The sequence below is a fragment of the Lontra canadensis genome, unplaced genomic scaffold (assembly GCF_010015895.1).
Source record: "Lontra canadensis isolate GAN:19392208 unplaced genomic scaffold, GSC_riverotter_1.0 scaffold149, whole genome shotgun sequence".
Lineage (NCBI taxonomy): Eukaryota > Metazoa > Chordata > Mammalia > Carnivora > Mustelidae > Lontra > Lontra canadensis.
The window spans coordinates 1,682,074-1,707,918 of NW_022631143.1; the positions used below are offsets into that span (position 1 = coordinate 1,682,074).

The following is a 25,845-nucleotide window of genomic DNA, read 5'->3' on the forward strand; positions in this document are numbered from 1 at the left end:
ACTCCCAGAGCTTTGTCCTCACTCCAGCAATGAACTCTGTACCGGCGGCTAGCAGTCACTCCCCATTCCCTTCTTCCCAAACTCCCTGGCAACCACCAACCAACTTTCCGTTTTCGTGGATTAGACTATTCTGGTCTAACATATGTCGATCAGTACTTCGTTCCTTTTTATGGCTGAATTGTTCTTTTGTATGGATATACTTTTATTCATTCATTCATCAAGTGATGAACATTTAGGACGTTTCTACTTTTTGGCTATTAAGAACAATGATATTGAGATGCTTGGGTGGCTCAGTCGGTTAAGCATCTGCCTTCGGCTCAGGTCATGAGCCCAGGGTCCTGGGATGGAGTCCTGCATCTGGCTCCTTGCTCAGCGGGGAGTCTGCTTCTTCCTCTGCCTGCCCCTCCCACTGCTTGTGCTCACTCTCTCTCTGACAAATAAAAAAATAAAATCTAAAAAAAAAAAGAACCATGGTGTTATGGACTTTCACATATTAGTTTTTCTGTGGATATATGTCTTTGTTTCTCCTGGGTAGCTACTTAGGAGTGGACTTTCTGGGTCAGATGGTAGCTATGTGTTTAGCTTTTTGAGGAGCTTTCATGGTGGCTGCATCATGTTACATCTCATCAGCAATATATGAGAGCTGCAATTTCTCCATATTCTTAGCAACACTTAGTTTTCCATTTTTTAAAAAGATTTTATTTATTTATTTGACAGAGAGAAGGAGATCACAAGTAGACAGACCAGCAGGCAGAGAGACAGAGGGGGAAACAGCCTCCCCACTGAGCAGAGAGCCCGATGTGGGGCTCGATCCCAGGACCCTGAGATCATGACCTGGGCTAAAGGCAGAGGCTTAACCCGTTGGGCCACCTAGGCACCCTTCCATTTTTTTATTATAGCTACCCGAGTAGGTATGAAGTGATACCTCAGGTGTTTTTTATCTTCACTTCCCTAGTGACTAATGATGTTGAGCATCTTTTCATGAGCTTATTGGTCATTTGTACATCTTCTTTAGAAAACTATTCAAGTCATTTGCCTATTTCTTAAAACATAAGTTTGTCTTTTATTATTGAGTAGTGAAAGTTTATTATATCTATTAGATCTAGATCTTTATGATTTGTGAATATTTCTTTCATTCTGTGGGTTGTCTTTTCATTTTCTTCATAATGTCCTTTGAAGCAGAAAACCTTTTGATTTTGAAGGAGTCCACGTTGTCAATTTTTTCCTTGTTTTGTGTATGTGCGTGTGTGTTTGTGTGTGTGGGCATGTGTGTGCATGCATGCATTTTTGGTGTCATGTCTAAGAAACCATTGTCTAATCCAAGTTTATGGAGATCTACACCCGTGTTTTCTTCTTAGTGTGTTACTGTTTTAGCTCTTGCAGTTAAGTCTTTGATCCATTTTGAGTTAATTTTTGCATATGGTATGAGGTAAGGGTCCCACTTCATTTTTCTGCATGTGGCTATTCAGTTGTCCTAGCACCATTTGTTGAAAAGATTATTCTCTCTTCATTGAATAGTCTTGACATTCTTGACAAAAATCAGTTGACAACAGACATGTGGGTTTCTGGACTCTCACTTCTTTCCCACTGATCTGTATTTCTCTCCTTATGAGAGGACCACACGATCCTGATAACTGTAGCTTTGTAGTAAGATTTGAAGTAAGGAATCGTGAGTCCTCCAAACTTACTCTTCTTTTTAAAGATTATTTGGCTACTCTGGGTTAATAACTTTTTAAAACATCAAGTTAAAAATGAAGCTGCAATTTTCTAAAGGAAGACAATTTCAAGAAGACACTGTAACCTCTGCTTTGTATGTAGTAGGTACTTTTGGAAAATGCTTGTTGCATGGAACACATTAATTTCATCTCTGTTCAAACTCTGAAGGCAAAAGTCACTTCTTTGGAGCTGCTCCTCAAATCCATCTCCGTTCTAAGAAAATAACTCTTTCATTCCTTGTCTGTAAAAACATTGTATTGGAGCACCTGGAAAACTTTATTCTATTTCTTTGTCTATGTGTCCATTTCCCCCATTAGACTATACCCTCATCAAGGACCTAAATCACATTGAACGCATCGCTGGGTCACCAAAGTCATGACCCGAGTGGATGACGAGTATGTGTTTGTTAGAAGGAGAGGAGGCAATAATGAAGGAAGGGGGGATGGGTGAGAAGGTAAGAGGGAAGGGAAAGTAAAAGAAAAAGAGAAAAGAAACAGCTAACATTTACTAAATGTTTATAATGTTCTACATATTGTTTTAAGAGACATCATCTCTTTCATTCTTACAAGTACCTTACGAGTTCATAGCAACCTTATGAGTACTCTTATAATGCCCATTTTACAGATGAGGGCAAGAAAGACAAAAAGTTAAATAATTTGCCCAAAGTCATTCAATTAGCAAGTTGCCTAGGCAGCCTGGCTCCTCGGTTGTGGTCTTCCATAAAACACCACGCTACCCATCAAATGAGGACTTAACTAGAGATCCCTGGGCTCTGCTCTTACAGATTGGCTCAGCAGATTTGAGGTGGTGCCAGGTATCATTACTTCAAACAAGTTACCCAATGACTTGATGGACAACTCTGTTGGCAACCAACACTGCAAGGGATGGCCAAATAAAACACAGAGAGGGTCAAAGCAGAGAAGACTTTGGTGAGATGTTATCCTAGGAAGGAAAAGTCAGGAATGGTAAGAGGCACCTGGATACTAGTAAAGATAAGAAAAAAAAAAAAAAGGGAGCTATTTGTAGTCTAACCCAGAAGGAAAGCAGACCAAGCAGTGAACGCCCGTTCAGCCACTGGCCCCCAGCTGGCCCTGTGTGTGCCTGGGCTGCATACCCTGGGTGCATGTACCTTCCACCAAGTCCATATCACAACCTTCAGTCTACCTCAGAGTATCCTAGGGGCAAATGAATGAACCACAAAAGCACGAGAAACAGCTGGCATGTATTTATTGCTTGTCACTGCCAGGCTATGTTCTAAGTGCTTTCTACGTCAGAACTTAGTCTTCACAACATACCTGAGGCGGGTACTGTTGTCTTCCCTCGGGTTACAGGTAAGGACTTGGAGGCACACAGAGAGTTAAGAAGCTTACCGAGGTCCTACAGGTAACAAGTGGTGGAGCTAGATTCAATCCCAGGCGGTTTTGTCCCAGAGCTGATCCCCTGAACCACTATGCTGCTTCTAGAAAGAAGATAAAAGACAGAATGAAGGATGAGGCCTATTAATTTTGTAATCTGAAAAAGCTACTTGAAGCAAATTCTTGCTGGGGCAAAATGAATGCATGAACCCTTCCGAACCCCCTTTTGTTGGCCCAGCTCCGGCCGGAGTGTGAGTTAGGGAAACTAGGAGAACTCCAAGGGCACTTAGCTCCCTTCTCTTAGAGGCTGCTGGAGCCAGCCTCAGGGGGCTAGCCATCTGCATCCCTGGTAGGTAGTGGGGGTATGGAGCAGGAAAGGGTCCCACAGCCAAAACCAAAACCCACTCGTCTGTCTGTTGCCTCACTCATTACTGTCGACTGTGTTACACAAACTTCGGTGGTAAAGTGAAAGGGGTTTTTGAAGGCGTGGACATAAGTAAACAAATGAATTTGCAGGTTGACACATTGCCAGCAATAAATTCATGGAAGGTAAATATTGACATCTGAAGATTGTATATCACTGTGTTTAGTGTAGAGAGAACTCAACCAGGAGCTGGGAAAGCTTGCATGTTCACTTTGGTTCCTTGGCAAATTGGTGAGACTACAGACAAGTCATTCCTTTTCTTTGTGCTTTTCTTTTGGCTATAGAATTTTGCTGGTTAAAGAGCCTGAGATCAAGTTCTTAGCTTTTAAATGTCTTTCTCTATTTGAGCATGCTCAACTGGAAGTGGGAAATCTCTGGTTCTCTTAGGTTTCATAACAATTAGATCCCATTAGGTTATGTTATAACCATGGTTTATAGAATTATAGGACCCCAAAACCATGGGGAGTCTGATAAATCGTACAGTGAAAATGTCCAACTAGTGGCTGAACTTCTTTCATAGAATCCCCAGCAGGTGCTCAGTGAGGCTCATTTTGCAATCCATCATATAAGGCAAGTGGCTTAGTTTAAAGGAACCTAGTGGTGTGTGTGTGTGTGTGTCCTTTCTGATTGGGGTGTACCTACAGTCCCTCTGACTTTCTGCAGAGATGTAATTTGTTGGCTTATTTTCCTTGCTAGTCCCTAGCAAAGGGTTTAGTGACAATAATCATGTAACATAACAGCGCTTATGAAATATCAGAGGTTATGGTTTATTTAGAATAGCCTATTTAATCTATATTGATTATTACAAAGCAAATACTATTGTTATCTTTATTTTTCAGATAAAGAAATTAAGATTCAGAGAGGTTAAGTAACTTGCCTGAAGACACAAGTCTACTAAAAGGTAGTCTCAGGTCTATTTCACATGGAGCTGGAGCTATTAATAGCTAAATAAATGTTTACTGAATCCAACTAATGATATACCTATCCACCACCACCACGTTTTATTTCCCTACAAGGGATGAAAGAGAAGTATAAAGCTTACATATGTAAAACATTAGCAATATTGGTGTAAGAATTGCCAATTTAATTCACCTAAGGGATTGATTTTTTAATTAGCAGAGTTTTTTCTTCACTATCTGCTTTGGGTTTGAAAAACAAATAATAAGATATTAAAATATTTTAGTACATACTTCACTAGACCATAGTTATAGATACTGTATTTAAGGCAATATATTTTCAAGTCTACAATAAACAAAGCAATAAAATATAAGGCTGGATTGATACAGAAAGCAGAGTAATATGTACTAATTAAAAATGGAAATTTGAGGCAGAATGAACTGAGGTGGCTATTCTCATTTGCGTGCCTGTATTTTAAAGAAACAGTTTGACCCGTTCACCTGGTTAATCATTAAAAGGAAACTCTAGCCAAACTCTTGAAACAGGTAAAGTTTATTTTTAGGCATCCACTGGCTTCTCTCTCTGGTTTCTCTTGTCTTTTAGGGCCACCCTAGATGCCTAGTAACATTAGCCTGTGTCTCACTTCCAGAAGAAGCAGCACCCATGTTTTAGGTCCTGACTTTTTTGTCAGGATCAGATGTTACAGAGCTAACTCTAGCTGGCTGAGGTCAAGAAGGTGGGGGGTGGGGAAGAAGGAGAAGAGAAAAGAAATGAGAAGGGGGAAGAGGAGCTTATCAGAGTCTGTAATAATGAAGTCTAGGGGTAGCCCTAGCCTCAGGATCTAGATATTCAAATTACATAATTGGGAATCTGTTTATCTCCAGCTCTTTATGTTTTTTCTTATTTATTTATTTTTTTTTAAGTAGGCTTCACAACCAGCGTGGAGCCCAATGCAGGGCTTAACTCTCCACCCTGAGATCAAAACCTGAGCTGAGATCAAGAGTCAGATGCTTAACTGAGTCACCCAGGTGCCCTTTGTTTTTCTTATTTTTTAATCAGCTTCATAGCACTGGGGGTTATAAGTCATAGAATACAGCTCCTCCAAGCTTGCATTTTATCAGCTTGAAAAGGGCAATTTTCCGAATAGTCCCAGAAGGCCTAAAATAAAAGTTCATTTGTGCTTGTTGTGTGCCCATCTCTAATAGGACAGACGTGACCCATCCATAGAGTTTGGGATGAGGTTAATCCCACCACAAATACACGGATTGAAGTGGGGAAAAGGATAGTTTTCCAAAAGAAAATTGAAGTTCTGGTACCACATGTCCAGAGTGGACTTGCTGCAGACCAAAAAAAAAAAAAAAAGAAAAAAATATCTATCCACCATCTGGTCATGGTAGAGGACACAGATGGCCACAAAGAATGGAAGTTGGTCCCCGCAATCATTGTAGTATCCCTAAATGATCCCTTGATGGTGACTCTTCCCAGTTCATATGTAAACTGATCCTCTTGAATTTAAAATACAGGTAACATGTATTCAGCCAAACTGGGTCCATAAGCAACACATGAGGGAGCTTTAGGAAGAAGCCTCTTCTGCACAGCCACCCATGACTCTTGGTCTAATTGAATTTTTCTAGAATGCCTAAAGGAAGATGGAAGTAGAAAATAAACTGGTAATAGGCAAGCATATCTTTAAAAAGCCCATAAATGTGGCACATTTAGGTGCTTAATGATTGTTAGGAATTACATTTGCCTGAAGGAGTCTAATTCTATACTACAGAAATACTTTCAGAATGGTACAAAGATACAGATATAAGGATACTCATTGTAGCATGACTTCCAACACTGAAAAATTGGAAAAAAATATTTCATAACCAAGGGAAATGTTAAATTTATTATAATATAGCTGAACAATGGAAAACTGCTACTATTATCTGAATATATTGACAGGGAAAGATGTCCAAGAACATTTGATAAATAAAGATGAAAATACGCATAGTAAAATCCCACTTAAAAAATTAAGTGTGTGTGGGACACCTGGCTGGTTCAGTCAGTGGAACATGGGACTCTCAATCTTAGGATGGTGAGTTGAAGCCCCATGTTGGGTGTAGAGATGACTTAAAAAAATAAAATCTTTAAAAATATTATGCAGGGGCGCCTGGGTGGCTCAGTGGGTTGAGCCTCTGCCTTCAGCGCAGGTCATGATCTCAGGGTCCTGGGATCTAACCCCGCATCGCAGGCTCTCTGCTCAGCAGGGAGCCTGCTTCCCCTTCTCTCTCTGCCTGCTGCTCTGCCTACTTGTGATCTCTCTCTCTGTCAAATAAAAAAAAAAAAAACAAGTAAGATGTTACTGTTCGTTTTCCTGTGCAGTCTCCATTTAAAAAATAAAAAAATAAAAATATTATGCATGTTTACACATGCATAGACAAAAAGTTTCTGTAAGAATGCACACCAAATCTTAAAAATAGTTATATCTGCAAAATGGGATTTTTTTGAGGGGGGGCACCTGGGTGGTTCAGTGGGTTAAAGCCTCTGCCATCAGCTCAGGTCATGATCCCAGGGTCCTGGGATCCAGCCCCCCATTGGGCTCTCTGCTCTGCAGGGAGCCTGCTTTCTCCTCTCTCTGCCTGCCTCTGCTTACTCGTGATCTCTGTCAAATAAATAAATAAAATATTTTTTAAAAAATGGGATTGTGTGGGAAGAGAGTTTTCACTTTTTACTTTATGCATTTCTGTCTTTTTTATGCTTGGATTTTTAAAATAAGTATGGATTTTTTAGCATGTACTATTTTAAAGGTTTTTGTAAGACAGAAGTAATATCTAAAAATATGTTTCAGGGGCACCTGGGTGGCTCAGTGGGTTGAACCTCTGCCTTCGGCTCAGGTCATGATCTCAGGGTCCTGGGATTGAGCTCCGCATTGGGCTCTCTGCTCAGCGGGGAGCCTGCTTCCCCCTTTCTCTCTGCCTGCTTGTGATCTCTCTCTCTGTCAAATAAATGAATGAAATCTTTAAAAAATTTTAAAAATTTTAAGAAATTAAAAATAAAAATATGTTTCATTCCAATGCTATCTACACACAGATAACCATTCTTGGAAACCCAGTCTTCCTTCTGTAATATCTTTCCCTCAGTCCTCACTACTCTCATTTTGCTCTATTGAGTGACCTAAGCAGAACATACAGCCTTATCAGGCATTATTTCTAATATAAAAACCTGACTTATAAGACACATGTGAAATGTACTACCAGAATATCCATTTAGTGACCAATTTTTTTTTTCACAGTTTATCGCCTCACTGCTGTCAGAGAGGACTTTGATTATTTATAATAAAAATAAATTTAGACAGATAGGTAAAGATATCTCATAGATGGAATACACTTAAGCAAGTAGAGACTGATCAAGGAGGCTCTGTTGGTGTGATGAACAGAAACACATGGGATGAAATCACAGAGAGGTAAAATAGAAAATGAAAATCAGGACCAAGGAAAGAGGAATAAAAATATGCTGGACATCATTCAACAACTATTTGCTGATGGTAATTATAGGGATGGAAAACCCATCAGGCCTATGGAGCTAAAATTAATCAGCAAGTATTCACAGAGTGCCTCTTGCTTCTATTACTGGTTCTGGCTTCCTGCCTGCCCAGTGCCCAGGCTGGAGACATTTGCGTGACATTCAGCTTGTCAAGACAGAAGGAGCAAAAGAAAAGCAGGCAGAGGCTCACAGCAGCCATCTCTCTCTATCCCATCATATTTGTTAGAATCATAGTCAAGTAAGACAAATTCCTTCTGTGAAAGACTATGAAACTAGCTTAAAAGTTGTAAACATCTCTGTTTCGCCTGGAAAGGCCCAATTAAGTAGAGGTACTATTTCTGCAAAGCAATAGTCAATCCATGTGTGTATATTTAAAAATTTAAAGTACAAATCCACATTCTTTTTCTACTGAAGTCAGAAAGGGAAATCAGTAATATCTCTAACAGCTATGCTTAATTTTCAGGGTTCTTTCCATTGCTGACAAACATTTTAGGTCATGAGTAATTCCCTTAAAATGTAAAATCACTGGTAATATTTTGGTAAATAGCTAAAGTAGTGAGCATCTCTTCTCACTCTCTATCTCTCTCTTTCATTTTACCCCAGTCTTAGATGTCAGCAATGAGAACTGAACCTAGGCTTTGCCAATCAGGCTATATTTCCCTTTACATCCCTTGGTCATTGTCATTGGTTCAGGCATGAGGATGTGACTTAACTACACCAATGAAGCTCCTCCCAGGGATATGGACTGAAATCAGTAGAAAAGAACTCTCTTTCCGTTGGCATTACTAAGCTGGTAGGATATTTTAATCCCAGATGCTGTAGGCCACGAGGTGGAGATAGCCTTCTCTGGAGAAAAGCCAAAACAGAGGAAAGTAAAGCTAACAGATAGTCCAAACACTTTTAACATCACTGAGCCCCTGGATGCAGCCATGCCTGAAACTAACATCCTCTGGATTTTAAATAAATTAATAAATTTTCTTTTTGCATTAACAGTTGGGGGTTTTTTATTAATTATTTTTATTAACATATAATGTATTATTTGCCCCAAGTATACAGGTCTGTGAACCATCAGACTTACACATTTCACAGCACTCACCATATCGCATACCCTCCCCAATGTCCATAACCCAACCACTCTCTCCATACCCCTCTCCCCCCAGCACCCCTCGGTTTATTTTGTGAAATTAAGAGTCTTTTATGGTTTGTCTCCCTCCTGATTCCATCTTGTTTCATTTTTCCCTTCCCTACTCCCTAAATCTCCCACTTTGCCTCTCAAATTCCTCATATCAGGGAGATCATATAATTGTCTTTCTCTGATTGACTTATTTTGCTCAGCATAATACCCTCTAGTTCCACCCATGTCATTGCAAATGGCAAGATTTCATTTCTTTGGATGGCTGTGTAGTATTGCATTGTATATATATACCACATCTTCTTTACCCATTCATCTGTTGATGGACATCTAGGTTCTTTCCATGGTTTGGCTGTTGTGGATGTAGCTGCTATAAACATTTGGGTGCACATGCCCCTTCGGATCACTACATTTGTATCTTCAGGGTAAATAACAGTTGGGTTTCTTTTAAATGCACCAAAACCCCATCCTGCTAGAATATTAAAGACAAGCTTTCTTTATAAATACTGTGTCTGTCAGAAATAATCAAATTACCTGAAGGAGAACCTTCATAATTCAAATCAGTCATGTTCGCCTCCTAAAAGCACTCCCTGATTATATTATCATCTCCATACCCACACCTACCTTGCCACCCTTGACATCCAGATGACTTCTTGATGCAAATACAGTACCCTAATGCATCTGTCACACAGTTCTCCATTGTTCACATGAGTCTGCATCATTTGATAATGACTTGTTACTGTAACTGTCTCCATTTCCTCCAAGGTAAGTATTGTATCTTAATCATTTTTATATCCTTACTGCCTTACAATGGGGCCCAACATATAGTAGTTGCTATTTTGTTGAAGGAATTGTATTTTGCTGAAGAAATGAATGAATGGGAGAGAAAATTAGTTCATAAAGCACCTTCTATTAATAATGATTCCATGATTAATTGAAACCATCAATAAAACAACTAATATCAGAAGACCCAAAGTAAACCGAATGGCTATATCCAAACCAAACCGTCAAAGTAGCAGTCATTGGTAGCTCTTTGGTTGGGAATTGTTCCTTTTTCTCGCCAATATGGTTGATGAATGGGGGCAGATGGTTCCTTCTTTTGCAAAACATTTACTATTTTAAAAATTCCATAAAATATAATAACCTCCCTCTCTCTCTCTCTCTTTTTAAAAATATTTTATTTATTTATTTGACAGAGAGAGAGATCACAAGTAGGCAGAGGCAGGCAGAGAGAGAGGAGGAAGCAGGCTCCCCGGTGAGCAGAGAGCCTGATGCGGGGCTTGATCCCAGGACCCTGAGATCATGACCTGAGCCAGAGGCAGAGGCTTAACCTACTGAGCCACCCAAGCAACCCCTTCTTTCTCTCCTTTTAAAGATTTTATTTATTATTTGGCAGAGGAGAGCTGCAGGCAGAAGGAAAAGGAAAAGCAGGCCCCCCGCAGAGCAGGGAGCCTGACTCAGGGCTTGATTCCAGGACCTGGGATCATGACCTGACCTGAAGGCAGATGCTTAACCAATTGAGCCACCCAGGTGCCCCTGTTATAACCTCTCTTATAAAATATTAGAAATCTAATATGTGATATGATGTAAAACCAAAGCAATATGTAAGATGATGTAAAACCAAAACATACAACCTGTAATGGGGAGTATAGATCATAGGTTGCAAGGGAGGAAGCAGGAGGAACTATGGTAGCCAGAAACTTACTGTTGCCTAGTAGGCAATATAGTAGGGTTGTTTCTGGTAGTGTCCTTATTGATGACATAGCAAAGAAAAACTGGGAACAAGGTCATGAGAAGCATAAAAGAGGCAGCACTGTCTGTGTAGCACAGGGTAACGGAGTGAGAGGTTTGTAATTAAAATGGACAAATGCTTAAAAAAACAAACAAACAAACAAACAAAAAACTACCAGACATGGGGATAGGATCAAGGCTTTGAGATGAAAAACTAATCCCTCTGTGTTGGCAAAAATCTTTGTATAATTTCTATATGAGTAAGAAAACTTCTGAGAGAGTTCCAGTTATGAGACATTACTGGTATTTGGGGTTTCCCCTCCCCACTCCCACTGTAAGTCAATCAAGCCTAACTTTCTCTATGTGCTTCAGAGATATTTACTTAAACTCTAGAACTGCCTCTCTTTCCTTTCATCCCTCTTCATGTGGCTCCTGACTCCTTTTCTCAGGTCCAGCTTCCTATGCCCTTGCTTCATTCAACCACTGAGGCTTCTTGGTATTTACCAGATGGCCTTCTTTTAGCATAGATAGTTCCCTTTCTTCCATAAAACCAATGAATGACTGGTTTGCTTTCCTTTGGCCTCCAAAATGCTCCCCCTGTCCAATCATAGCTTCTCACCACCACTCAGTACAAATCACCATCTTTCCCTGGACCTATTCTCCTGCCTCCTCACTTCTCTCCCTTCTTCCTCTCTTAGCTCCTACCACTCAGGCTCCACATTACAGGTGGAACAATCTTTTCAAATTGCAAATTAAGATATGTCCATTACCATCTTGGTAATGTTCTACCTCTCTCTCTGAAGTGGTAGAAATGTTCTACCACTGCTGTCCAGGGAAGGAGGGGAGGTAGTATCCATGTGTCTATTACACATTTTGCTGATATAAAAGATGTGTAGCACAAAATTTGCAAAACAAACAAACAAACAAAAAGAACACTATAGTAAATTCTGTACAGCCAACTGATTTTCACAGAATGGTTTCAGCAAACTTAAAGCCATTGTCAACATATAGTTGGAATTCAACCATATTTGGCAAAAGCAAGACTATGAGTATTTTATCAAAATACAGTTCAGAGGGGTGCCTGGGTGGCTCAGGTCATGATCCTGGAGTCCCGGGATTGAGTCCCACATCGAGCTCCCTACTGGACGGGAAGTCTGCTTCTCCCTCTGACCCTCCCCCTTCTCATGCACTCTCTCTCTCTCTCTCTTTCTCTCAAATAAATAAATAAAATATTTTGAAAAAAAAAAAAAAGTTCAGAAAAAAAATAAATTCAGTTCAGGGGGAGAAAAAATCCAGTTCAGCAAAGAAGCCATTCATGCCACTGAAGTTCAAACATGAATGTTGGCTAATGTTTTTTACATTAACAAACAAGATGAAAGTGAAACAACAAAGATGTGTATTAGGACGACATTTGATTGTCAATGATGTGAACAACTTCTTTGCTGATCTGGTAATAGTTTTCAACAAAGACAAAAATATTTCCTCGAATTTTTGCATTATTCATAAACTAACACAGCTTTAAATTTAACTTTTGTTACTAAAATTTCTTCTATCATTTTCTTAAGTTTAGACAATCAACAAAATAAATCAAGCTCTGATTTGTTTTCTAATTTCTGTATGTACTCCACCAGTTGATTTCAAACTATCAAAATAACATTTCTGAATGCAGAGTTGGAAGAGATAGACTGTATCATATCGCTATATAGTACATGCATTATAAAGAACAGGTGCGGATAACTTTAAATCCTAGATACTAATAAAACGTAGCAAAATAATTATGAAGTGACGTTTTGAGCAATTATTACCTTTGTTTTTAGAATGTTTTATTTAATTGGAAGTCTGTAAATAGTTTAGTTTTTAGTATTGGCTGTGATTAACAAGTGAGGAACAAAATTCCTGAAAATTTACCAGTCATCTCTGGCAAACTGATACAGCTGGCTCCAACTGTCTACTGAGTTGTCACTCCTTTACTTAAACTTTAAAGCTGCTCATTGCACAGATTATCCGGGGAATGGGCAAAGAGAGATCATAACACTTTTCAATAAAATTAGTAATCATTTTTGTTGCTATAAACTGATGATGCAAAAATTCTATGAGTCCTCCCTGTTTTCTTAACTTCTTTGGCATGCATCATCCCATTTGAGCCTTACAGACTTCCTGTGAGATGATAGGTGGGATAGATACCATGATTCTTCCTTTACAGACAGAAAACAAGCTATGAAGGTGTAAATGACAGGCCCCAGCTCATTCAGTTAAGCGGCACAACAGGATTTCAAAACTAGGACTTATACTGAAAAGTGAACAGGAGGCTAGAGAAAATTTAACTAATACTGAAATCACATTTTTAAAAAATGTAAACAAATGTCCTTTATAACACTCCAGAGTCTGATATCAAGTATATTTATATCTTGTGAAGGGATCCTTATATCAAGGATGTTTGTTTTTTTAAACCCCACTATTTCTGACTTACCTTAGAAACAAAATACAATCCAGTGTGACCTAATAAATAAATAAAGTGTAAGCACCAAAATGGAAATGTATGTTTTCAAAAATTTGCTGATGGATTCCACCTAGAAATGGAGATTGAAACAATCTCTACCAAAAGAACATGGGACAGAAAAAGGAGATTAAATCAGAAGAGGAAGAACGCTAATGACATAATGGCCAGCCACAAGTGCCACAAATGCAAAACAAAGTACATAATATTTGTTACAATTATTCAGTGTACTTGCCCTAATGTCTCCAAACTCTAAAAACATGAGGTTCTTGGCTTATTTCAACATCTCCCTCATTTATTTGCTCATATTTACTGTATCCTTGGGTCGGGTACTGCTTAAACCAAGTTCTGCCAGCATAAAGAATATAGATTTAACAGGACACCCATAGAGCATTTCATGCCTATGAGCACAAATTGTGATATTTTAGGTGGCATATGATGAAATCATTGAAAGCATTATGAGAAGCAACAAAACACCAGGGATGCTGGTAACAATTTAGCATTTCCCAGTTCATGTGGAAATGTTAATTCCAATTACAAAGAGAGGTACCAAAGTGGAATTCATTATGATTAAGAACTTGCTGTACTAAGTGTGAATTGTTTATTTATAACAGGCATGTCTGGTATAAAATGCAAATACTGAAGCAGAAAGAGGTGGGACATTTAAAGCTTAGCTGGGTTCTCTTGAACCTCTTACCTTACAAAGTTACACAAGAATAATACTGTTTCCCAAGGTCGAGTTATTATTGTAAAGAGTCATCTAATAGCTATGATAGCTGCAGAAATAATCTTTTTAAGTAAGTTCTGACATTCTATGTAAACTGTTTGGATTGGCTTACTATAAAATTAGCGTATGTAACGAACCATCATATTAAAAATTATTAATATGTAAAAATGTGGTAGGTATTTATTTGATTCCAATTTACATTTGCTATCACAGATTTTTAAACTGTGTGTGCTGGAGGTAGGAGTGAGCCATAGAAAATAGAACCATGACAAAGAATTATGGGCTATAGGAAACTAAGTCACAAAGAGATATCCTTATGTACAAGGAAATATATATGATAAACAATGGTAGAGGTGGGAATGGATGTTGTATATACTGTGCCCTTTCTTCAGCAGGATGGACTCATCTTAAATGATACTACTCAATTCATTTATCTCAACTAATTCAAGTTCTCCATCCTCTCTGGGAAACATAACCAATTGATACTTAGGGAATAATGAACACTGGAGCCAAGATTAATTTTTGTACTCCCACATTTCTGTTCCCACCATTTAAACTATAGGTTTACTAACAGTCCCTTAGGTTTTTCTCCCCCCCAAAACATGTTTATTCCATTTGTGTTAGTTATTCTAATTATTTAACTTAAATAATTAAATGATGAAATAGGATTTAAAAAGTAATAGTTGTTCTATAAAATCTAAATGGAAAGATACCATACAAACAATCACTGTCAAATTAGGTAGATGCAAGACAATTTTAACAGATTGGGGTGAGGTCAGGAGGTATAAATCATACAAATTCAGAAACTGACACTCATTTATATTTGTAAGTATTTTTAATTTTTTGTTCCAATTAAAAAACGGGAAATAGTAATACTACATATATTAATAATAATTGATGCTGGTAATTAAACACTTAATATGTCCTGGGAATTAGTCTAAGCACTTCACATATATGAAACTTATTTGATCTTTCTAGTAACTTGGGTTAATACTATTACCATCCCCATCTTATAGATGATGGAAACTAGGGCAAAGAATTAGGTTACCCAAGGTTATAGTCTTCAAAGTGGTGGAGGTCAGCCAGTCTTGCTCTTAACTGCTGTGATGTAATAAGATAGTTAGTACACAAATGAAGACATGAGCTCTAGTCAGTGGGCTCACAAAAGCTTTCACCAAAGAAGTAGGACATACATTGTTCAGTTTTACGTTTAAAACTTCACATTTCCAAGTGTGATTTAAAAAAAAATAATAATAATTCCTTCCTTTTAACTGACTTTTTAGTTTAATTAAATACTAGTCCAATTCCATCAGCTAAAAGGCTTTGCCTTCAAGACATGAGCAGGTGAAAGATGATGGTCTTAAATAACAGAATGGAAGCTGGGATCTCTCTACAATGAAGGGAATTATTGTAGATGCTTGAACAGGAGTACAACATATTTTAATTAATGTTTTGGAGGAATAATGTAGCAGTGAGCTTGGATTATTTCAATGGAAATGATAAAAGAGACTAACAGAATGGTCAATAAATGTTAGCCATAAAGCCTAACAATTCTAACTCTGAAAAATAGACTGGATTAATCTCAGTCTATGTGTGCGTTCAGATGAATGTGACAGACTAAAGAATGAAGTTTTTTTTCTATCAAATTAAAAAATTAACAAATGTAAACCACTGAAAATAACAGCCTTCTACCCAATGAAAGTGTTTTCAACAGCAATTAATTGAAAACCAAGGTGAGTCTTTTTCCTTTTCAAGAAGATTGCTGGACTTGCCGACAAAATGAGTGTCAATAAAGTTAATGGGGAACTCTTGTAAAACCAGGTATTATTTAAAAACGGAATATGCAACCTAAATTTAAAGAGGTAAGAGATGAGGTGGATTCCTCTCTTACAGCAGAGGTTCAATTATGAAATAGGTTTATGGTATAGGGAGAAGCAGTCTATTAGACAACTGTTACTGTCCCTTTACATACAAATTATACAAACATACAAACATACACAAATTACATTTTATAGGGTATTCATACATATAATAATTCCTAGTATTACTTTTAAGCAGACATAGAAGGATAATCATATTGGCATGAGTTATTTCATGCACTTCTGAAACACACATACTATATTAAGTTTGGTTCTTGATTCTTTTCCCCCCATGAAACTATTGGTGGGGACCCACGCAAGATATCTGATTTTAGTAATTGAGGCTTCTAAGGTGGAAAAAATGTCTAGCAGGCAAAGTGGTGCTCTTTGAAGTAAACCGTGGGTGTCTGCTATGAGCACCCACGGCAAGAGTCTCCCTCTAGTTGACTAGTGCCAAGGGAAAGGAAAAGGGGAACCACCTCTTCTGGATCCAGAAAGAGGTTGCGTTAACAACTGGGTTGCTCAGCGCCTTTCACAAAAATCTGTGGGCTGAGGGGTCTACTTAGAAGAGCTTTTGGTTCCCTTTTAGAAGGCGGAGAGCCGCTCTTCCTTTGCCAAGATGGCGGCCCTAGAATCGTATGGACACGGCCTGAGCAGATCGCTTCCCAACATGTGGGTAACTAAAATGCTTAGTTCTCTCCTTTCACATCAGACAACCCAGGGGAGCAGCGTCCATCCTTCCGAATCGAGGAAGGGCTACTTCGGCTCCCCATGTGATGGAGAACCTTTAGCAAGATGGTGGACGCGAGACCCGGCTGGCGTCACGCTCCTTTACCAACATGGCGGCAGGTGGCTTCCGGCATGCGCTTCCCCAATCCTCTTCAAGATGTCAGAGCAGAGGCGGCCGCTGCTAGCGTCTGAGTACTGCCTGAGGAGTGAGTGGCTGCCGCTGAGCGCCCCGGCAGGGACTAGGTGGAGCTGCGGCAGCCTCCGCCCCCGTCATGAGCTGGCAAGCGCCGTCACCTGTGGGGGCGCAAAAGTTACCGCCCCAAACCCTAAAGCAATACAGCACAACCTTTCCCCGAGTCACAAAAATCATACTAAGTGTCGCACAAGGTAGGAGGCTCATTCCAGGCAAAGCCCAAGCCCTCTGGACGCGGCAAGCTGGGCTTAGGGGCTGGGGCGGGCGTCTCCCGCGCGGACTCCCCCGGCCCCACGCCCCTCTCCTTGGGGACAGGCCACGTGTTTCCCTCGGACTGAGGGGGAGGCGCGTAACGGGAACAGCTGGAGGGAGTTAAAGGCTGACATTTTAAAGCTGCGTGTGTTTTGTTTCGTTTGGAGGGACAAGGGTCCCGCATACACGAAAGGGTGGGCGACCCATTGAGTGGAGTGCAGCAAATGTCAAGATTCGGTGAGGGGCCTCCACGGGAAACTTGGACCTGGGCCCTGGAGGGGGTGGAAGGAGAGGTCAGGAGTTTGCGGGGGAAGGAGGGCGTACTTTGCAAGCAACTTACTGTTTCGCCTGCAACTTGATTTTCGGCCTGCCACCCCCTGCTTTCCTTAAAAATAATAATAAAAAAGTGCACAGAAATTCAGCTCGCCGGAGGTTTTGCATTTGGCATGCAACTTCCTTCAAGTGTGAGCGCGCTAGCGGGGAGGGAGGGTGGGGGTTGAACTTGGCAGGCGGCGCCTCCTTCTGCCGCCGCCGCCGCCTCGCAGACTCGGGGAGAAGGGTGGGGGACGGTCGGAGCGCGGGGGAGGGTGGGTTTGCTTTGCAACTTCTCTCCCGGTGGGAGAGCGCGGCGGCGGCCGCCCAGACGATGCGGTGGTGGGGGACCTGTGGGCAAGGGACTCCCCCAGGGCCAAGAGTACGTATGCGTCGACCCCCTCTTCTGCCCTCCCCTCCATAAGCCTCCCCAGAGGGCGTGTCTGGCGGTCCGGCCCCGAGAGCGGCGGACACGCTGCGGCACCGTTTCCGTGCAACCCTAGTAGCCCCGCGCTAAGTGACACACTTCGTGCAACTTGGCTCCGGGGCGGCGACACGGGCCACCCCCGCAGCGCTGCTGCGGGCCGCGCCTCGCCCCCTCCACCCGCCGGACAGCCCGCTGTCACCCGCAGGGGCGCTGACGGCGGTCGCCGCCGAGGGACCGAGCCAGCTCCAGAGTGGGTCGGGAGTCGCGGAGCTGGGCGGGGGCGGGAAGGAGGCAGCAAGAAGACAAAACTAGAGAAACTCGGCTTCGCTCCCAAGCCCGCCCTAGAGAGACCAGGTCGGCCCCCAACTGCCGCCGCCTCTCTTTGCCGGGGGGTGGGGGGCTGGAAGTCCCGCGCGCTCGGGGGGCGGCGGCCGGCAGCCACTTCCCGGGCCATGCCGGGGGCGTGGAGGCGCCTTCGGGACCGGGGTGGCGGGGCCCCCACGGAGGGCGTGGGGGCGGGGGCTGCGGCCGCCCCTGCAGTTGCCGAGCGTCGCCAACAGGTTGCACCGTTCCCCGGCGGGGAGCGGCCGGGGGTGGAGTGGGAGCGCGTGTGTGTGCGAGTGTGTGCGACCCGTGGCGCCGCCTCCGCCCACCCCCCCCTCCCCATCGGTCCCGCTCGCTTGGCGCGGTCGGGCGGCCCTTTCGCGTGTCCGCGCTCCCTCCCCTCCTCCTCCTCCTCTTCCTCCTCCTCCTCCTCCTCCATTTTGCGAGCTCGAGTCTGTGACTGGAGCCCGAGTCACCGCCCGCCCGTCGGGGACGGATTCTGGTGGGTGGAAGGAGACGCCGCACCCGGAGCGGCCGAAGCGGCGGGGCGCCGGGACGGAGGACGCGCGCCTGAGATCCCGGGCTCGCGGGGATCTGCGCGGAGCGGGAGGGCTGGCTTGTCAGCTGGGGAATGGGAGACTTTCTCAAATAGGGGCTCTCCCCTCCCCACCCCCATGGCGAAGGGGGCGGCTGTTTACTTCCTTTTTTTAGAAAAAAAAAAAAATATCTCCCTTCTGCTGCTCCTGTTTTCACACGTTAAGTTGTTTATCTCGGCTGCGGTGGGAGCTGCGGACGGTGGCGGGTGATCGGCGCCCCTGCCAGAGGTAAGAGGTGGGGAGGGCCGGGGGCCGGGGCCCGCAGGGGCGCTCGCTCTCCTGAGGTGCGGGTGGGGGACGCCGGGCCGCCCCGGGAGCCTGCAAACTTTTATTAGCCTCCGGGAATGGGGGTGGGGGCTGGTGGGGCCGGGGTGATAGTGACGAAAGGGCAGCGCGCGGGTGACAGCGCAGGCTTCTTCCTCTCCCTCGGCGGCCGTCCCCGGGTCGGGCTGAGGGGGGAGGAACCTGAGCTCTCTGCGAGTGGAGGCTCTTTGAGCTGCCCCGGCTTTCCGTCCTCTGGTTCCCTGGCGCGGAATTCCGGCTTCTGCAGATCCCCCCAAATACCCTGTTCTGTGCCCTCCCGGGAGGCCGCCCAAACACCCGTTTTATGGTGAACGCCGAGCCGCGTTTGAATTCTACTGGGCCGAATATTTCCACTCCACCCTAGTGCTTCCAAGCGCGATCAGGGTTTCTGTCGAGGCTCCAGCGCGTCTCCTTCCTGGCAGGCGCGCAGGGAGTATGTGTGTGCGCGCGCGCGTGTGTGTGTTGTGTGAGAGTGAGTGAGTGTACACACGCAGGGGCTGACAGCCCGCAACTTGGAGACTTCGGCCAGGGCTGGCGTTATCTGGTAGAAGTGGGCGTGTCGGAGAAAGAACTCAACAGGTCTGGACACATTTCTCTTTTTACCCTTGCACTTTTTTCTCCCCGGGGAGAGGGTTCTTCAGCGCTTGGCATCGTTGCGCGCCTGCCGCTCCTGAGTGGCCCCTTGTAGAAAAAGACCTTCCCTCGCCACAATAGTTCTGTGGTGCGTTTTTTCTCTGGCGCTAGTTTGACGTTTCGGGCAGCAAGCTGGGTAACTGCCGCCTTGTAATACCGCTTAAGACCCTTTGGCAGGGTTCATTAATGCCCATTAATGTGACAGTTATTTGCAATTTAAACTGGGAGCTAAAGTCGTTGGAGGGATCGTTTCGTTTTATGAAATACTGTTTTGGTTTCGAGTTTGAGGGCAGCTGTCAAAGCGGCGTGGAAATTCATTAGACTCCATTTGATACCTTGTGTTTAGAGATCTTTATCAGATAAACACGGCGGAGCGGCGGGGAGATGAGCAGTTTACCCTCAAGAGTGTAGAAGCAGGTCGTCAGCCTTCTCTCTTCCTTAATCGCACTCCACGTTCCGTGAGGGCCAGTGAAGTTTATGCCTCGGAAGGTCTCAGTGCGCAGAAGTTTCCTTTAATTGGATAGGGTTTGACGATGATGTCCCAAATGTGCTTATCAAAGCTTTCTCTTACCTCTTAGAGCATCCTGATTATAAACCGTATACTACCAACCTAATACTCTCAAGAACAGCCTCGAGTGGGGATTGGTGAAGGTTTACAATACAGAGAAAATTATTCTGAGCAATTTTATTGGCTCTTCTTTTACCTGGGTGTATATGAACTTGATTTTACAGTTGTGGGGTTTTCCTGTTTCTAGTACCTCGTTATTTGGAAAAGAAAAAATCTTGATTTAAAGATATAATAGTATCTCATACTGAGGGTCTTAAGCGATTTGAAAAATGTAGCTTCATTTAGGTCTTACTATGTTGTAAGGTTTGAGAGAACTGTATTTGTTGTATTTAAATAAGCTGAAATTGTAGTGAGAAGCTACTGCACATTCTACTTGATAAAATCCAAAATTTAGTTGGCCTATATACAACGCATTTCATTTGCTATGTCCAAAATTTGAAGGCAGACACTTTGAAACTGACACATTGAGTAAGAAACGGGGGTTAAAAATAAGAGTCTTTCTCAGTTTATTGGAAAATCATCATTGCTTATTTTTCAAGTAAAATGTGCATGGTTTACCAATAGATTGTGTGACTAGCAGGTAGGAGGGCAGTTTGTGAGCAGTTTGAGAGCAAATTCTATCATAGTATTTATCAGATTTTATGTGTATGGGTTCTCAGAAAAGCAAACAGCCTTGACTGATTGAAAGGAAGTAGGAATTGTAATGATCATGCTCTTTTTAAATGAAATACTTTGACATCAATTTGAACCTTTAGAATAATCAGATGTAATGAATTATAATGTCTGTGATTAACAAAGTTACAGTTCTGTGAGTGGCAAGATGAATAGCCAACCTTAGTTTGATACAATTTTGCCCTCAGCTGTGCAATTGAACTGCATTGTTCTTTTAAATGTGGCACACTGAATGAGAGCAGGGGACATGAGTTTTTTATTCTGGAAGAGAAACTACTTTTCTGATAACAAGGAATTAGATTCAGGGTTAACTAAGAGGTTCATTTAACAGGCTCTTACTAATCAGATCACTGAGATAATGTGACTTTATAGCTTATATTTTTCCCCTTCTTTTTTCTTTTCTTCCCCTCCCCCAACCTGGTAGCTGATGATAATCTCTGATGGACTCCAAGGAATCACTAAGTCCCCCCAGTAAAGAAGAAATCTCTAGCAGTGTTCTTGGTCGGGAGAGGGGAAATGTGATGGACTTCTATAAAACCCTAAGGGGAGGAGCTACTGTGAAGGTGTCTGCATCTTCACCCTCACTGGCTGCTGCTTCTCAGTCAGACTCCAAGCAGCAAAGACTTTTGGTTGATTTTCCAAAAGGCCCAGGAAGCAATGCACAGCAGCCAGATCTGTCCAAGGCAGTTTCACTCTCAATGGGATTGTATATGGGAGAGACAGAAACAAAAGTGATGGGAAATGACCTGGGATTCCCACAGCAGGGCCAAATCAGCCTTTCCTCTGGGGAAACAGACTTTCGGCTTCTGGAAGAAAGCATCGCAAACCTCAACAGGTCCACCAGTGTTCCAGAGAACCCCAAGAGCTCAGCGTCCGCTGCTGTTTCCGCTGTCCCCATGGAGAGGGAGTTTTCAAAAACTCTCTCTGATGTGTCTTCAGACCAGCAAAATTTGAAAGGCCAGACTGGCTCCAATGGGGGCAATGTGAAGTTGTGTACCACAGACCAAAGCACCTTTGACATTTGGAGGAAAAAAATACAGGATTTGGAGTTCTCTTCTGGGTCCCCAGAGGATGAGGCAAGTGAGAGCCCTTGGAAATCAGACCTCTTGATAGATGAAAACTGTTTGCTTTCTCCTTTGGCAGGAGAGGATGATCCATTCCTTTTGGAAGGAAACTCGAATGAGGACTGTAAGCCTCTTGTTTTACCGGACACTAAACCTAAAATTAAGGATAATGGAGAACTGATCTTATCAAGCCCCAACAGTGTGCCACTGCCCCAAGTGAAAACAGAAAAAGAAGATTTCATTGAACTCTGCACCCCTGGGGTAATTAAGCAGGAGAAACTGGGCCCAGTTTACTGTCAGGGAAGCTTTTCTGGGGCAAATATAATTGGTAATAAAATGTCTGCCATTTCTGTTCATGGTGTGAGTACCTCTGGGGGACAGATGTACCACTATGACATGAATACAGCATCCGTTTCTCAACAACAGGATCAGAAGCCTATTTTTAATGTCATTCCACCAATTCCTGTTGGTTCAGAAAATTGGAATAGGTGCCAAGGATCTGGAGATGACAACTTGGCTTCCTTGGGGACTTTGAACTTCCCGGGTCGATCAGTTTTTTCTAATGGCTATTCAAGGTAAGAAGAATGATTTTCTGTTTCTTAAGAATGGATATGAAATGTCTTGATAGACTTAAATATTCAGTGATTTGTATGTGCCTTTTTCGTGTTACTAAGTTTACTAAGTCCTTTGAAAAGTAGGCATGATTGAAAGATACCCAAGTGATTTATCTGTACATAAGCATTTCAAGTTTTCTCTGAAAGAATGGCATTCAGTATCCTATTGGCCTGTAGTTGCACATTTTATTTAAAAATTCAAAATAATGTTGCTCGTTAACAGGTATTTTGAGTAAAAATTATATAAATTCAAGGGAGTTTCATGTCTAATAATTAATTGTGTGTGTCCATTACTGTGTTTTTAAAATACGCTTTTATGTTAAAGTGAAAAGTACCGTTCATACTTAATGTTAGCAAAAGTGTGTGCTGTATTCATACTCTTGTGAGATGTTAGCTTGAGGAGGTCAAAGGGTTAAAAATGGACGATGTGACAATGAGCCTTTTCTTCACACTGAACCATCTATGGCAGACTTTGAGTTTTGAGATTGCTAAAGCAATGCAGTGAGCAGTGGACCTGACCATAGCCTTAGACATGGGACTTGCCCGCTGGGTTTCCAACCTAAAGTACATGGTTGTGTCTGCTCTTCAGTCTTGTTAAGAAAGGAACTGGTGGCAACAGGGTACAAAACAAAATCTAACTTTGAAAAGTTCCTACAAGTTCTCAAATCGATATGTGGTGGCCAACATTGTCAAGCTTTGATTCTCAACTGTCATTTGATTTCTCTTCTTTTTTCTCAGTCATTTATACGTATAGTGACATTTTCATTTGATCTGAAAACAGTCTGTTAAAATGGAATTACCAGGAAAAGATTCTAAATTTAGGTGTATCTGTTGATAGAGGTTAAGTTTTCTACCTTCTACCCCTGTCCCCCTGCCCCCAAGTCAGATAAATACTGAGTTTTGTATTACATTTTCAGTGATGTGAAGGAAGTACAAAAAAAAGTGATTGCAGAGACACAAGATTGCTTAATCAGTTGTTGTGGGTGTTTTTTTGTTGTTGTTTTTGGGTGTTTTTTTTGTTTTGTTTTTTTGTTTTGAAAAGGCTTAGTAGTACACAGTGATTTATCTGTACATGAGCTTTTCTGTGGGGGGGGTTGGTTTGTTTTTTTAATGTTAGTGGTATTCATTTTTCCTAATAATTAGTCAGTGAAGATTTTATTTAAAACTCTTTTTAAGATCCTTTTTCTTCTAAAGATCGATCCTAACACTGATGTGTCTCTTTTCTATCCTCTTTAAGGAGGGTTTTCCTGTGGAGAAAACATTCAGACTTAGGTTTAGGCTATGTTCTATTCCTTTAAAAGGCTCATTTCTTATCAAAAGAAAAGACCTTGGTTCTTGTATATCTTCATGTAAACTATCTAGTAATCTATTTAAATAATAATAATATTTTATTTAGAACATTACTTTAACTTTTCATTGTTGTCATTCTGAATGGAAGACTTAAAATGTTTTCAGTAATGAGATTTGAGGTGTTTCTTACCCTGTAGTGTTTAAATGTTAAAAGAAATGCTGTGTTTTAAATTTTCAATCCCAAAATTTTGGCAGTGGAATTAATGATTCGGTGTGCTTGTCCTGAAGAGTAAGTGCAGTTGATTGGACTGAGCTATCTGTAGGAAACTATTACACTAATTTATAAAACATGTAATTGTACAAAACATAATACATCCTAGGAAACTCTTTGGGGATTATTAATGCATTTTGTTCTAATAATCACCATAATACTGTTTTCATTTTTCTTACTATAGAAAAAGAAAAAAGGCGTAGAACAAGACTTAACCATTTTTCATTCATGGTGAACTTTGATTAAGCCTTGTAAAATCTGGGATCTGGGGCATAAGTCTTAGATGAACATAGATACTCTTAAATCATTAAAGATAACCTCAATGCCTTTCATAGGAATTTATTACATATAAAGTGTCTTCACTTTTAATTTGAGCCTTATAACAACCTTATGGTGATAGGCAAAGCAGTGATGATGTGGCTCTTCAGAGATTATTTAATATCCAATGAAATGATTAATTTAATGCTGATGTGTGATTTTAATTATAACCAGTAGTTTGTGTGCTAATGAAAAGGTGTAATATCTTATACAGGATAAGTGCTAATGTTTGAAAATTTCATACCTTATGGCATTAACTTAACATGGGGAACTGTGATTACCCAGAACAAAGCTGCTTCCAAGTAAATTGAAACAATGTTTCTTTTCTAACCAGCATTGAATCAGTCTATTGTTTCCACACAAGGGCCCTGATATAACTAAAATTGGTTGCTTTCTCTTCTCTATATGTTCCGTGGTTCTCCTCAGACAATAGCTATGAGCAGTGACCCAAGTGATCAACATGTTCAGACCACAACACATAGTGAATACTGACTTTCTGACTTGAGAATACTCTGTGCCACTAATAACTTCACTTGCAGTCCTTGTTTAATTAAAAATAAATTGTAATTTGACTTTTTAAGCTGTCACCTAAAATTGCTTTTTCTCAAAATGCTAAAAAACCAAAACACTTTACACTCTGTTTTGCCAGGGAAGGCAACCCCTATGGATTTGTCAACGTACATTAGCATCCAGTTCACATTTATTTGTAAAATTGTGACTGTTGTGGTGGAGTATAGTCAGATATTTTCTTTGTAAGGATTAAGTTCATTGATACGAAAACAAGAGAAAGCATGGGGATATTCACATACATTCTTAAAGTAAAATAAACTAGCCCTACTAGCTGAATATGATTTTTAAATACTAAAATTCAACAAATTTAGCAAAAACCTACAACCTCCGTGAAAACACATTTTTGCACTGAAGCATTAATGGTGAAGTTGCTGAAGGGAGGCAGAGGAGAAAGTGGCTTTAGGTAGAATTAGAGCTTTTATTTGGACTATGTTGAAATTTGAGTGTTAAAAGGTTGACCATCTTGTGAAGGGTAAGATTGTTGAAGAGAAGGAATGGTACAAGATGACTTTGTAAACTCAGTCCTGTGGAGGGCAGAGGGCTTTGATTTATAAAGCTCTGAACATTTATGTAGATTTTAAACATCTGTCAGTATTAATTGCATCCGTGTCCAATTTTATTAACGTAATGAAATTGAAGACCTGTACAAACACAGGATGAGCGAAGCAAATTCTGTCCACCCCCCCCTTTATTTTTCCCTATTAATGCCGTGCTAAATGTTTTCTCCAAAAAGAGGCATAAGGAAGAGATTTTGTTTTGGCTGTGATTACCCCCCTTTTTAAAGGATAGTTGATTAACTTCCTACCTTTTGTTTTTCCTCTCCTTCCAAAGCTTCTGGCAGTG

At 41.5% G+C, this 25,845-nt stretch overlaps 1 protein-coding gene across 8 annotated transcripts in view; it reads left to right on the forward strand.

Annotated features, from left to right (window-relative positions):
* The first annotated feature begins 16,962 nt into the window (after window positions 1-16,962).
* Window positions 16,963-25,845, forward strand: part of NR3C1 (nuclear receptor subfamily 3 group C member 1) — a 111,729-nt gene continuing 102,846 nt past the window's right edge. Inside the window, exons 1-2 of one of the 8 annotated variants that reach the window (XM_032844257.1) lie at window positions 16,963-16,982; window positions 21,300-22,514. In XM_032844257.1, the coding sequence (XP_032700148.1) occupies window positions 21,316-22,514 (1,199 nt within the window). In that variant the 5' untranslated portion in view covers window positions 16,963-16,982; window positions 21,300-21,315. Of the gene's footprint in view, window positions 16,983-17,125; window positions 17,278-17,665; window positions 17,735-17,808; window positions 18,134-18,688; window positions 18,928-19,508; window positions 19,582-21,299; window positions 22,515-25,845 lie in introns of those variants that run through there. The other 7 variants (XM_032844254.1, XM_032844252.1, XM_032844256.1 and 4 more) reach the window with 7 other exon arrangements.